We start from the raw sequence: 14,789 nt of genomic DNA, 5'->3' as shown, positions 1-14,789 counted from the left end.
CCACCCCATCTGCCCCACCCCCTGTGGTTTGGGGGAAAAGAAACCCCTTCCCCAGCTCCAAGGATGCACGTGTGATCCAAGCCCGAGCGGCCATAGCAGTCCGTTCTGACCCCGGGATAAGCATGGGACACAAGCCCGGCCAGTCAGAGCCGATGAGCATTCACAGCGCCACTTTTCCCAGCCACTGGGAAAATTCTCTCATTATCCTTAAAGGTCCCTCCACAAGGTTCCCTTGGAGACCTCTGGGCACCTTCCAAGCGGCCGGTCTCCCCCCACCCCCCTCATAGCGCAGAAGAGCAATCCTGAGCCCCAGATAAAGCTGCAGGTGAGAGATCTGGAAATAGACACACCCAAGCAATCAATCTTGAACTCCAGGATTCCATCCTGCCTACCAGGTGCTCCACTGTGGGACCCTCAGGAAGGAGAGCAGGGCCAGGAGAGCTCCCCTCCCCGCCCTCCCCCTGCACGCTCAGGCCGCTTAATGAGGGCAGGCACAGGATTTTGCAGGACAGTGCGTGTGGGCCGCGCCTCCAGTCCCTTACAAGGTCAAATCGTCAGCAGAACGGACCTGGCTCTGCCCCTCCCGCCGACAGTTTCTGCCGGTGAGGACAGGAGATGACACAGAAGTGGATCCCCTTTAACGCTGAGCTTCTGCTTAAATGCAGCAGGAAGGGAAACCCCCTCCCCCCGCAGGGGCCACGGTGGCCACAGAAGGAGGTGACTCCAGACCCCAGCCAGGACAGGTGCCGTTTCTTCACCCGCCACTCCCAGACAGCCCTGGTGGCATCTGTGGAAATCTATGTCCCTCCTGGCCACTCTGTCATTGACTTGGGACGGAAAAGGGGCCCAGCAGAAGGCCTCGGCCAAGGGAAACACCCAGTCGCTGGAAGGAGAGAGAAGTCACGGGGATTTTGTTAAAACTCAGGCCGCTGCCTGAATCCACAAATGCACCTCAGAGACGAGGCTCCCGGTGGCTCCTCCACGCCAGGCTCGTGCTAACAAGGGGTTTCCACAGCACTCAGAGGTGGGCCTGGCGAAAATGAGGCACAGCAAAGTGAAGTAACTGGCCACAGTCTCACGGAATGGAGTGGAAGAGAAGGTAATGGAATCTAAGGAGTCAGGTTCCAAAGCCCATGCTTTTGAGGATCCACAGCGGGACCCCCTTTCTGACTCAGCCCACAGTCCTACGCCAGTCAGGTCTCTGTCATGGGATCCGGATGAACAAGACAGACGGGGTCCCTGCCTCATGGGACCTCAAAGCCAATGAACGCTGTAACCTGCGAGAATGGCAAAGGCTCAGAAGGAAATAACACAGACTGGTTCTAACACAGACGGGGTAGATGGAGTGGGGCTCGCGGGGAGGGGTGGTGGTCGGGGGGGGTCTTCTTCAGGAGGTCACGTTTGAACTGAAACATAAAAGCACGTGCAAAGGCCCAGGGGCGGGAAAGAACACAGGGCCCTGCAGGAAAAGAAAAGCCCGCAGGGCTGGAGCAAGGGTAAGAAATCTGAGAGTCGAAGCAGGCAGAGGCCCTGAAGAAGCAACGTACAGGCTTCCCACCACCCACGAGAAGTTTTGTTTTGAACCAGGGCAGCGAGATGATCCAATTTGCATTTTCTGAAGAGCATTCTGGCTGCAGCAGAAAGACCCGCCAGCAGGGACGCAGGACCAGGCGGGAGCAGACGGCGCGGCGAGGGGGCTCCAGCAGCTGGTGAGAGGCAGGGGCAGCTCAGGTCACAATGGGGGCCATGTGGGGATGGGGGAGGGAGGCCAGCCCCACGTCCCTGCGCGGGTGCATGACCTGTCACTGGTCACAAACCTCCCTGCGAGCCCTCGTCTCCTAAACGTCCATTCGATAAATATTTGAGAAGCTGCGAGTGTGTGCTGGGCACCATTCCAGGTGCTGGGGACACAGCGAAAAACAGACCAAGGTCCCTGCCCTCACGGGCCCACGACCTCCGGGGGAGAGGCCCACAATAAACAATAAACACGATGCACGGTAAGTGATGCGGCATCTCACGGGGTCACGGAGCTCCAGAAGTAACCGCGGGGTACGGAGGGACCAGGGCGTGGGGACGTGGGGACGCGGAGGGGCTGGCGAAGTCAAACAGGGAGGTCGAGGGGGGCCTCCAAGAGCACCCGCGATCTGAACGAAGCCCTAAAGAAGGCGGGAGAGAGAATCGCACGCATCAGGGGAAACCTGCGGGCAGAGCGCACAGCTGAGGGGGAGCACAGCCGTGTCTCAGGAACGGCCTTCCAAGGCCAGCGTGCAAGGTCAAGGTGAAGGGAGGGCAGAAAGGGGTCAAGAGCAGATGGCACAAGCCGCAGGGGGCCGACGGAAGGACCCGGCTTCGACTCCAAGGAGGACGAGGCAGGGCCACGGCGGGGGTTTCAAACAGAGGAGATGGGTGGCCGGGCTGCAGGTTTCACAGGCTCCCTGTGGCCTGCTGCTTCGAGAAAACCCGGCCAGGGCGCACGGGCAGAGGTAGGGAGCCCGTGGGGACCCGGGGGAGAGCCGATGGAGCCTGGGGCCAGGGCGGCGGCCACAGGTATGGCGGGAAGTGGTGGCATCCTGGACGTATTGTGAAGATGAAACTATAAATGTAGTACTGGTTCCACGCGGGAAGTGAAAGAAAGAAGGGGGAAGGCGGGCTGGGGCCCGGGCGGGGGAGGGGGGATGGGCAGTGATGGGGGTTCGGGCACTCGCCCGGCAGCCCCTGCCCACCTGAGCTGAGATACGCAGTTGGCCCCTGGCCGCCGGAGGCTGGAACTCAGGAGACAGGGCTGGGCCTGGGGTATCAACCAGGGAGGAGCCGGGACAAAGACGCCCGTCCCCAGCGGACACCGGCGGCGGCCCCGGGGCCCCAACACGGAAGGCATCTTTGGTCTGTTCTTTGTAGTTGGCCAGGGAGGTAAGAGGGAAGCAAGACAACTGACATTTCAAGTGTCCTTCTGGGAGCTTCCAGAAAAGGTGGAAGGAACTTCACCCAAAATGCCAGGAAGCAAACAAGGGTCAGGCCCCTCCTGTTCCTTCCCCTGCACCCCCCACCCCAGCAAGGACAGGAAGACAGGGGGCGGGGGGGGGGGGAGGCAAGAAACGGACAGCCGGCCCTGGACCACCAGGGCCCTGGACCTCGGGGTGCAGGGAGGGTCTGGGCAGACGGGCCGCCCCGTGGCCGCCCGCTGCGAAGCCCTGTAAGGCTCCGAAGCCAAGAATGGGCTGTTTTGTGTTGTTTGTTTCTCTTTGCGTTTCTGGCCATTCCCAGGCCAGGGGAGGCCAAGGTCACGTTTGACAAGGGGGAGGGAAACGAGGTACATAAAAGAACTTCTCCTTTTGTTTTTTGTTTTTTTGTATTTTGGCCCCAGCCGTGCAACTGAATTCCCTGCACCATAAACATGTTTATGGCTCCAAAGCCATTAGACCTTCGTGGAGAAGGGCGGGGACACTAACTCCTCGACGAGCGGGAACCAGAAGTCGGCCTGCGTCAGCCTCGTGCCGGAAACCGCCCTGGGGGTGGCTGACGAGCCGGGGGGCCTCTCTGCTGCCGACCCGGGACACGAGGTCGCCCGTCTGGGCACCAGCAGGACCCACGGACGTCGACGGAGCCGACACACCGGTGCGGGGTCCCCGGCGCCACCAGGACGTGCCCCAGGGAGATGTCACTGAGCAGGTCTTCGACGCCAACTCGTGACTCACCGCTTGTCGTTTGCTGCTCAACCAAGGCCAGAACTCGGCGATTCCAGGCAACGGAACTCGACCACGTTCTAGCTAATCACACTGAATCACCGAGGGGTGGCTCGGCAAGTATTAGTCATTCCAGGAAGGCACGGGGAACGTTCATGGAATGGGAAGATCGAGGCCCACGGAACACGCCCCGGGTGCCAGGCAAGGGAAAGCCAGGCTGCGCCGGGACACGTGGTCACACATGTATACATGCACCCAATACGCACAGGCACACGCGTTAACACGCATGCCTGAGTGTGCCCATACATGTAACGACACACACAATGCGATAACAATCGTGCGCACACATCGACACATGTGCACATCCGTCCACACACACGTGCCGATGACGAGGACCGCGTGTGCCAGGCCACCACAGGCGGTCACGTGTCAACCCACGAGCTCATGTGCACATCTAAGCCAACACAGGGACGCCGTGTTCCGTGTTACACGTGTGTGTACACCACCAGTCGTGTGTGCACTCAGTACATGCGCGCTCGCATCAGCATCCGCGTGTCCACACGTGCGCACACGCACACACCCTCGTGAAGCCAGAGCGGGAAACAGAAATACATCAGATTTATTTCTCTCAAAAGAGCCCCCGGTGTCCAGCTGTCATGAAGTAGCGTCTCGGGCGCGGGGAGGAATCGCAAGTTCCACCGCGGGAAAGAGGAAGCAAAACACAGCAGCCCCTGCACGCACCTGTGACCCCGGCCACCCCGAGGAGGGGGCGCCTGCCGTCTGCCACCACGATCAATTCCAGTTGCAGGAAACACCGGGCTGGCCCAGGGGCCGTCAGTCTGTGACACCATGATCCCCTCTGAGATTGACCTGCAGCTTCCTGGAGGTTGGGGGGGGCGGGCAGCTGGCGTGGGGAGCTGGCCAAGCAGACCCTGGCGGGGAGAGATGCGAGCCCACCCTGAGGGTCGCTGGGACCACGGGCACGGGACAGGCTGCCCTTCCCAGCTGGCCTTGGCATCTGTGATTCTAGAACACCCCGGGCTGTACTAGACGAGCCCGCGAGGAAGGCACCCAGGAGGCGCGCGCTGTACCAGCGGTTCTGGGAGGCGCCTAGAAGGAGGAGGCCAGAGCTGACCCGCCGCCCGCGGGCCATGCAGGCAAAGGGGAGGTCGCCCGAACGGAGGGTCCGGGAAGGGCCTGTCTGCTGCCAGACACTGACTCGGGCCACACAGAAATCAGATAGCAGGGAGCCTGTGGGCTGCACGCTCTCTGGACTGAAATCTCGGTTCTGCCCTTTCAGCCGTGTGGCCTGGAGCAAGTGACTTCACGGCTCGGCGCTTCCCTTTCCCTGAGGAAACGAGAGGCAACGGTCGCTATGCAGATACGAAAGGAAATGATTTCGTGCCTGCAAAACACTTCGAGTGGCATCTGCCCGGTAAACAGTACTCATTAGCTATTATCTATCATCAACCCCCACCTTCTAAGCGATGGGCAGAGGAGATTCGCCAGAGGCCACAGGCCACCCACAGGCAGGGTGGGACGTTCCTGAGGCTCCCGGGGTGGCTCTCACCGAGGGCAGAAGGAGCCAAACAGAGTCTGGGTCCAAGTCGTGGGAGGGGAGAGAGGGTAAGGAGACGCCCCAACCTCACAGCCCTGACCACCTCACCATCGTACCCCGTGCCCACCGCCGCTCTGGCCCTCGGGGACACTGCCGTGCAGGTGGCACGGTGGCCCTGCCCCAGCAGAAGTCCACGCTCATGTGGGTGAAAGAGGACGTGCAAATCAACATGTAACATGATGGGGGCTCCATTCAGGGACGGGAGGGTTAACACTACACAGATGATCTGAGAGCGAGCCTTCCGGACAGAGGGGAATGCAAGCCAGAGACTCTGCAGCGGGACCAGGCTTCGCAGGCTCAAGGACATCTAGGAGATGAGCACGGCAGGTGAGCCGCGGGGCCAAGAGCGGGGGAGGTGAGAGGGGGAGGAGGGCGTATCACGGGGGCCTTCAGGCCACCGAGAGGGGCTCCGTCTTCATTCATAGTAACAGAGGGAGCCGCGCGGGGTTGCCAGCGAGGGGACATGTGATCAGATGAGTGTTTCCTCAGGATTCCTCTGTCCGTGGAGCCCAGAGACAGACCACTGCACAGTCCACGCGCTGGGTGGAGAGGGCTGTAGCGGTGACGCTGAGGAGCTGAAATGCAGATATGGTTTGAAGATAAAGCCAATAGGATCTGCTGATAGACCATGTCAGGCTTGAGCCAAGATTTTCACCCCTGCACTTGGGGAAGCAAATGGAGGGGTCACTGACTGAGCTGGAAATAAGAGAGGGAAGTCGTCAGCCGCAGCTGGAAAAATTCGTGGATGAAGCACCGGAGACGGATTCCAACCAGAAAACCAACTTAAAGAGAGCGGAGGGGACTCAGCTCCCCTCCTGGATGTGAAGAAGCTAAAAGATCCACCAACCACATGCTGGCCCAGCAGACGAGCCCGTCCCGCCACTGGGCCTTCCCTGTTGGACGAGAGACACCCGGTAACTTGGAAATGTATCCTCGGCGACCTTGACCGTGCATTCGTCACCCATTCAAACTTGGAGGACCTCACGTGCCAGGCTCAGTTCTAGGCAGTGAATACAAGAGTCCCCATTCGCCTGCCGTTTTCTTCCAGGACATTCTCTCTCTCTCTCTCTCTCTCTCTCTCTCTCACACACACACACACACACACACACACACACCAGGCAAGGTCAACTGGGCCAATCACTCTCTGAAGCTTGTTACCCTGACCGTTGATGATGGTAACGCAAAGTGTCGCAGATGGGACGCCTGGGTGGCTTAGTCGGTTAAGCGTCCGACTTTCGCTTGGGTCACGATCTTGCGGTTCGTGGGTTCGAGCCCCGCGTCGGGCTCTGTGCTGACTGCCAGCTCGGAGCCTGGAGCCTATTTCAGTCTGTGACTCCCTCTCTCTCTGACCCTCTCCTGCTCATGCTGTCTCTCTCTCTCTCTCCTAGAAATAAATAAAACATTAAAAAAATTAAAAAAAAAAAAAGTGTCGTAGAATCCTCCCGGGACCAAGCAAGAGGACATTCACAAAGACGGGCCGAACGCTGCCTCGGTAGTTCACAGTCGCCCTCCTTCCCACGCTGCGCAAACGCCTCTTGTCCACGCCTGCCTGCTGCGGGGAAGAAGGGACGCGCCTCGCTTCCTTCCCTGGACCTTCCCCCGCAACCCCGATCCACGGGGCTCGTCCGCCAAGTGTCTAATTCACTTGGCCATTCTTTGGGGAAAGTTGTGGGTTCCTTACTGATTTTTAATTAAACACATGATATGTGAATATTCTCTTTGTTTAAAAAAAAAAAAAAGAAAAGGAGACGCGTTACAGATAAAGTATAAGTTTCCCTCGGCCACAGCCAGATCCCCTCAATTTCCTATGCCCCTCCCGAATTGGAGACCCCACGTCGGGCCTGGGATTCTGGCCCACCATGGCCACAAGCCGTGTAAACCCCGGCAAGCTGCCGACCTTTGCTCTGCCTCAGTTTCCTTATCTGTAGGAACACGAGCACTGTCTCAGCCTGTTCCTCAAGGCTGTGGTCAGATTCAAATAAGAAACTAGGCACATCCAGGGTATTTCCACACACGTGTAGTGTGCTTTATGATCGCGCCAGGAGGCAAATTGCCCCTGACCTGCCTCAGAGCTAAAGAAAGGGGCCCTGACTCAGAGGTGAAGTAACACGCGAGGTCCCCGACCAGCAAATGGCAGAGCCCAGGTCTACAACCCCAGGCTCCGGAAACTGACACAGGTTTCAAAATGCATCACATCCCTAACTCAACCCATCGGCAACCTGAGAAATGAAAAGCAAACCCATCAGATTAACAACAAAAAATGATCACAATAAATCGGCCCAGATGGGGGGGACGTTCCATACTTTCGGCGGAGGTACGAATGCTAGAGCTGTTCAGAAAGGCAAGTTGATGGGAACTGTCAAAATTCAAACTGAACAGACTCTGAGGTCTAGAGGCTTCTATCCTGAAAACCCGCCCTGTGGAGCAGAGAGGTATGTACCCAGACATTCAGTGTTTGGTTACTTTGTGACAGAGAAACAGCTGTCAGTCGAGAAACTGAAATAATGAAGTGCGTAGCCATTCAAAGGCAAACGGAGGCGGAGGTGGAAAAAAACAAAACCAAAAACACGACAGATCCATCTGTTTGGATATGGAGACATTTTCCAAGAAGTATGCATGAATTGAAAAGCAAACCTCGGAAATGTATATGTAGCATGGCTCAGTATATGTAACAAGTATATAGGAATGCATACAAATGCGCGCTCATGAGCTCAGGATGCGCAAACCAATGAAAGTCTAGAAAGACACACGCCTGCTAAAGGTGGTGTTATACCTAAGGGAATAGAGTGGAGGGAATTTTTTTCCTCCATTTGAATTTTTTTTCTTTTGCAAGCAAGAACTCATGTTTTCTATGTGGATTTCTTCAGTGAATCAAAAAGCATAGAAAAATAGAAATCAAAAGCACAAGGCCCGCCATTCAGGCTGTCCGTACCTGGTGCAGCCAAAGAAAACACCGGCGGGCAGCTCCTCCCTCTCGCAGTGTCCCGCCCACGCAGTCCCCTGAACACAGACCATCTTCTTCCAGGGGGAGGCACTTGGCCAGGGCTCTGCCCAAGAAGTGGCTGCTGCGGGCCGGGCTCTGCCTTCCTGCCTTCACGCCACTCGGCCCCAAACCAATAGCCTTTGGGATAGTCACATAGGATGCCGGGTGGCTCTCGCTCAACTTTAGGGCCGGAAATTCTAGCTCCAGAACAACGGAGGGCGATGTCACTCTCCGCTTCGGAACCCTAGAGGTAGAACCCTAGCAGGTGCACGCGTGTGAGCCGACACACTCGGAATGGACCTCCTGAGTCTGACCAACATCCACAGAAAGAAATCGCCCCAAAGTGAAGTCCAAGAACGACGGGCCGACGAGATTCTTCATCAGCTATAAGCCCCACCCACCATCACGCTCCCAAAGCCAGAGGCTCTTCCCACAGGGTCACAACGGCTCTGCAGGCGCACACCACCCGGGTGACAGTGTCCCCGGACGCACGCCGCACAGAAACCTGAAGATCAGGGGGCGTTGACGGAAGGCTTGCACTGAGATAAAGCTCTCGCAGCGACTCGGAAAAGTGTAACCCCTTGGCCACTGTGGGAGAGAACAAAGCACTTCTAAAGCTCTGAGGTGAGCTTTTCCTGCCATGCCCAGAGGCCAAAAAACACAAAGAGGAACTCAGTGTTCACTGTCACGGTCAGCCACGATCTCCTTGGAATCAGACTACAGGACTTAATGGGACAAGATCTGAAAACTAAAAGAAACAAGAAAAAAAAACAACCAAAAATACAGTGTGGCCAATATAACTCAGACAACCACTCCCCCAGCGACCTTGATCAAAGCCAAAGGTTGCGCCATGTTTAAAGATGGCCAGGTCCCAAGAAGGGGCAGCCAGGTGTAAGCAGACTGTAGCCTTCATTTATCCACAGATTCATTCATTCCCAGGCATCCTGTACTGGGCATGGGGCACATACATGAAATGTGGACAAGTCTCATTCTTTTTTTTTTTTTTTGATGTTATTTATTTTTGAGAGAGAGACAGACGGACAGACAGAGCGTGAGCGGGGTAGGGCCAGAGAGAAAGGGAGACACAGACTGCGAAGCGGGCTCCAGGCTCGGAGCTAAGCTGTCAGCACAGAGCCCGATGTGGGGCTGGAACTCATGAACCGTGAGATCATGCGTGACCTGAGCCGAAGTCGGACTTTTAACCAACTGAGCCAGCCAGGCGCCCCAAGGACAAGTCTCATTCTTCAGAAACCCTCGCAAAGAAGCAGGCTAAGGGGAAAAGGGAAGTCAACGAGCAGGTGACATTATCCACATCTTTATCCCCGCTCAGTGGCTGGGCGAAGCAAGCCTCCGTTTCCCTCCCCGCACTGCCGGTGCTGTCTCTGGCTTCAAAGCGCTGAAACGCTTTGAGCTCAGCTGTGATTCCCTCCAGTGTCCCTGGCCTTCCTTAACTCCGGTTCATTCAAACAGGCTGTCCAGACCCAGGGCAGAGTCTGATGGTCTGAGGCCAGCTAATTTGTCTCCATGGTTGAAAGGGCACTGGTGCCTAAGGTTAAGACCAGAGGAAAGCCCTCCGCTCCTGCAGCCTTGGGCTGGTGCCTGCCTCAGTGCGAATCTGGGGAGAAAGCGGCTCACCATTTCTAATCTGCATCGGGAAGGCAGTGCTGGGGGTGAGCACCGGGCCCCTGCGAAGGCCTATTCGATGGGGAGATACTGAGCACCCTAATGTGAGGCCAGGGCGCCCATGTGGGGCTCACAGAACCGCATTAATGGAGGGTTCCTGTCCTCCTCGGCTCACAGGAAACAAGCAACGTGCAGTCCTAATTTTAGTAGACACGGGCTCAGGCTGCTCTGGGTCCCAGAGGGTAGCACCATAACCCGACCAGACTCCAGGCCCGTCCCGGGCCCCAGACCCCTTAGGGTAAGGTCTGGCTCCGGCTGGTCTCTCATTCTGGCCTCCCTGCCCCCGGCCTGCGCCCCCAGGAAAGGTCCCTGGAAACCTCCTTTGCCCTCAGCCTCGGCCTGGGTCGGGGAGGGTGCTGGGGAGGGGGCCAGCCGCCCCTGGCGATGTGCTCTGGACTCCGCCGTGCTCCGGGGGCCCGGATCCAGGGCGCCGAGCGCGGCCGTAGCTCGCCGGCACCACCCGCCCCCCGCCCCCGGCTGCGCGCCCTCCTGCCCCCGACCCCGCCGGCGCCCCTCACCCACCTTGAGGACCTGCTGCTTGATGAGCGTGGGCACCATCACGATCATGACGGCGCCCAGCACGGCGCACAGCAGCCCGAGGAAGCCCAGGATCGCGGCCGCGCGGCGAGCTCTGGCGCGGCTGCCCATGTCTGCGCGCGCTGCTCCGAGCCTGGGGGGGGACCGGGAAAGAGGCGACCGAGGCGCCGACCCGGGGACGCGGCCCGCAGCGGCACGGCGGGACCCGGAGCGCGGCGCACGGAGGAGCGGCCCGGCAGGTGGCCGGCGGTTTTATGAGCCATCGCCGGCGCGGCCGGACCGCCCCCGGGACGCCCCTGGGCACCGGGATTCGGGCGGGCGCGCCCGGGCGGGGGCGGGGGGCGGGGCCTGCGCGGCCAGGGGGCGGGGCGGGGGCGGGGCGGGGGCGGGGCGCGGATCGGACGGTCCGGGCGGACACGCCCCGCGGGGAGGGAGTCTCGCGCCCCACGCCCTCGCTTCCGTTTCCGCGGGTGGCGGCGGGAGAGCCAGGCTGCCCGCGTGCAGGGGTGCGGGTGGGGCTTGGCTCCCCCGCTCCCTTCCCTTCCCCTCTCCTCCCCGCACCTCCCTTTCCCTGCTCCCCCTACTCCCCTGACCTGCTCCTCCTCCTCCCTTGACCTGCTCCTTCTCCTCCGCGGGCTCCCCCTCCCCGCCCCCTGACCCTGCCGCTCCTTCCCCCACCCTTCGCCCCTGCTCGTCCCCCTCTCCCACTTCCTCTGTCACGCCCATGTCTTTGGTCACATTGAGTAGGAGTTTCCCAACTCACCAGAATCACCAGCACCCACCCCCACCCCGACCTCTGTCCCCGAGCCCCCGGCCCGTCCCCCAGGTCCCCTAGCCTCGCTCTCCCTGGAACCTGCAGACTCCCGCCTCAGTGCCTGGCACCCCCACCCCCTCCTCGCTTGGCATCCTGTGCCCCCAGATATCTGCCCGCTCCTTCCTTCACGACTGGCCTGCCACCTTATCAGAAAGGCCTTTCCCGCCACCTTGTGTAAAATAAAATAGCGCCGGCCTCCCAGCCTGCCCCCCACCCTTATCGCTGGGCGCCACCTGGCATGTTACACGTTCATTTGTTCTCTGCATTCTGACCCCCCCCCCACGCACCCCACTCCCTGCGGCAACTAGGATGCTGCGGGGTGGATGCCCGGTGCTGTCCCGGCCGGAGCAGCCGGAACGCCGCCCGGCACCCTTTAGAACGAACAGATGCAGAGCCTTTTAGATGCCGGGTCCTGTGCTCCGTGCCTGGCGCGCAGGGCTCGGGGTCACAGGTAGGGACATGCGCCCGGACAGGTGAAGTCGGCAGATCTGGGTCTCCGTCCTGAAGGGGGGGCGGTTACTGAGCGAGTGAGCGAGTGAACGATGGGTAATTGCAGGTGGTGACAAGTTCTCCAAGAAAATAAAACAGGTGGCGGTGGCCTCCCGGGCAGTCGCCGCAGCTCCCACCCGCCCCCGCCCCGGGCCTGCCTCCCAGTACCTGCAGCCCCCAACCACCGCCTCTCCCTGACTTCCGGAGCCCTGGTGCAGGCCAAGCCCCTCATTCTCCAGGCTGAGCTGCTGGGAGGCAGAGGGTGTGTGTGTGTGTGTGTGTGTGTGTGTGTGTGTGTGTGTGTGTGACACGGGCTGGGAGGGGGGGTTGTGACAGGGGCTGGGGGGCCGAGTCCTCCACAGCCAGCTCGCACAGGCCAGCCCCTGGGGGCTCAGAAAGAGGCCTTGCGAAACTCTCCTTGGACCCTGGAGGGAAGCTGCTTAAGCCAGGCCCACCCTTAAGCAGCACGGCCTGGCCTGAGTCCATATTTTTTGGGCACCCGCTGCATGCTGGCCTGAGAGCCTTGCCTGGAGACCTGCCCTGGCCCAGGGTGTGCGTGGGGGGGGGGGTGGGGTGGGGGTGCCGACGCAAGGCTGTGTTGCCAGGTAGGAGCAAGCCCGGGGAAAGCCATGCTCCGGGGATCCCCACGACAGAGTCCTGGGACGAGTGGCTTGACCCTCTCTGCACCTCAGTTTCCTCATTTGTCATACGGGGATAAGAGCCTCTCTCCAGGGGCTGTTGTGAGGATTAAATAAGTTGGAAAATTGTGGCAGTGCGTACGCCAGCTCCCAGGGGGAGCTGTGTTGCCCTGTGTTGTCCCGCGGCCTGCGCAGCCCTGTTCTGCCCCCTGTTCTGCCCCCTCCAACCCCGTCTCACAGCCTCTCCCCAGGTTCACTCTACTCCCAGCCTTTCTTTCTGTTCCTTGAACGGCCCCAGCTTTCTCCTGCCACAGGGCCTTAGCATCTGCTGTACGTCAGGTCTAGAACACTCTTCCCTCAGATCCTCTGGGACTCACTCCTCCTCTAGGCTTCAGGTCGAAGTCCACTCCTCAAAGAGGCCTTCGCTTTAATTTCCAAACTGGGAATACCAACCCACCAGTCACTCTCCCAGATCACCCCATGTTATCTGAAATGATCCATTTACTTTGTCCCCCCCCCACCCCAGCTCTAGAGCCAGAAGCCAGTCTGTTTCTGCTAACGGACATACCCCCAGCACTGGGACAATGTCCCACACATACTTCATGGACACTAAAGACTTGAAGCAATCAACTCGCTCCCTAAGGCATTAATCAATCAAGTCACTCATGGAGGAATTAATATATTTCGTTGAATTCCCGAAGGCCTTCAACAGCCTTCAGCTACGGAGATTGTCTTATTTCTATTGACTTTGTGGTTCTTGGGAATGAACCAATGAACTAAAACCTGGGGTCTGCCTTGGCCGGGCGCCCCCACCCACTTCCTTGACACCCCTCCTCCCTCAAAGAGGCTCATTCGCCTTGACCATCTCACCCGATCGAACTTGCGTTTATTATGAACTCCTCAAGGTCCAAATGTGCGTGATGCTTACCCAAGAAAGGCCCAAGGACATGGCGGGAGTGACCTCGCGTCACTGCTGGCTGTCACCTGACCAGAGGCAGATGGAGATGAAAGGCTATCTGGGACACATGACCACTGATCTCACCAAGAGGAGTTGCTTCCGATGGGGGGGCGGGGGGTGGGGACCTACGAAGCTGGAGGAAAGGCCTCATCGCGCTTGACAGACAGGCCTTGCCAGGATGAGGAGAGACAGCAACACGCAGAAGAAAGAAAGATGAGAGGGAGAAAGATCTTTTCCACGTGGATGCCGGAGGGATCCCATAAAACCCGAGTCCGAGGACGTGCGTGCTCAGCTCGAAAGTCTCCCGTGACCAAGAGACGGAAAGTGAATGTGAGCAGAGGTGTGGGGACACTGGTGGCCGCAGACACTGCAGGGGGGGGGATTATAAAACGGTGCGGCCCCCTGGGGAAAACCATTTCCTCGAAAGGCCTAACACAGACTTACCTTAAGGCCTGGCTGCTCCAGTCTGGGACACACACAAGAGAAATGAGGCCACGTCCACACAAACACTCATGCCCCAATGGCCGTTCCGGCACCTTCACAATGACCCCGAGGTGCAGGCGGCCCCCGTGTCCCTCAGCTGACACACAGCTCGATGAAAGGTGGGCTATCACACAAGGGAACCTTATTCGGCATGAAAAGGGAAAAAGTGCTGATGCCGTGTGAGCTACCTGTCAAAGGAGCTGTCATTAAAACAATCGAACACGGGGGCGCCTGGGGGGCTCAGTCCATTAAGTGGCTGGAGGCTTCTGCTCAGGACATGATCTCATGGTTCGTGGGTTCGAGCCCCCCGCTGGGCTCTGTGCTGACAGCTCAAAGCCTGGAGCCTGCGTCCGATTCTGTGTCTCCCTCTCTTTCTGCCCCTCCCCTGCTCATGTTCTCTCTCTCTCTCTCTCTCTCAAGATTAAATAAGCATTAAAAAGAAAGTTTTTTAAACAATTAAACATTTCCCACGGCCCCCACCTCACTCAGATTAAAAGCCAAAGTCCTCACGACAGCGCGCAAGATCACCGTCATCTCCCTGACCTCTTGTTTGCCCGCCCCTCCTTCTTGGCCCACGCACTGTACCTCGCAAGTGTTCCTCAAACCTGCCAGCTTGCTCCTGGCTCAGGGCCTTTTTTTTTTTTTAACGCTTATTTATTTTTGAGACAGGGAGAGAGAGAGAGAGCGAGCACGAGCTGGGGATGGTCAGAGAGAGAGGGAGACACAGAATCTGAAACAGGCTCCAGGCTCTGAGCTGTCAGCACAGAGCCCGACGCGGAGCTTGAACCCATGGACCCTGAGATCATGACCTGAGCTGAAGCCGGATGCCGGCTGCTTAACCGACTGAGCCACCCAGAGGCCCCTCAGGGCCTTTGCACTTACGGTCCCTTTACTGCATTGCTC

At 58.8% G+C, this 14,789-nt stretch overlaps 1 protein-coding gene across 2 annotated transcripts in view; it reads right to left on the bottom strand.

Moving 5' to 3' along the window:
- Positions 1 to 10,770, bottom strand: part of SCARB1 (scavenger receptor class B member 1) — a 67,590-nt gene extending 56,820 nt beyond the window's left edge. For both annotated transcript variants that reach the window (XM_039243240.1, XM_039243179.1), the window contains exon 1: positions 10,490 to 10,770. In XM_039243240.1, coding sequence (XP_039099171.1) covers positions 10,490 to 10,615 — 126 coding nt within the window. In that variant the 5' untranslated portion in view covers positions 10,616 to 10,770. The remainder of the gene's footprint in view (positions 1 to 10,489) is intronic.
- Between the last annotated feature and the right edge of the window lie 4,019 nt (positions 10,771 to 14,789).

The sequence above is a fragment of the Hyaena hyaena genome, unplaced genomic scaffold (genome assembly GCF_003009895.1).
Source record: "Hyaena hyaena isolate Hyena2069 unplaced genomic scaffold, ASM300989v1 scaffold_0, whole genome shotgun sequence".
NCBI lineage: Eukaryota > Metazoa > Chordata > Mammalia > Carnivora > Hyaenidae > Hyaena > Hyaena hyaena.
Note: the sequence above shows the minus strand (reverse complement) of the source record. Positions and strands in the feature narration are given on the sequence as shown.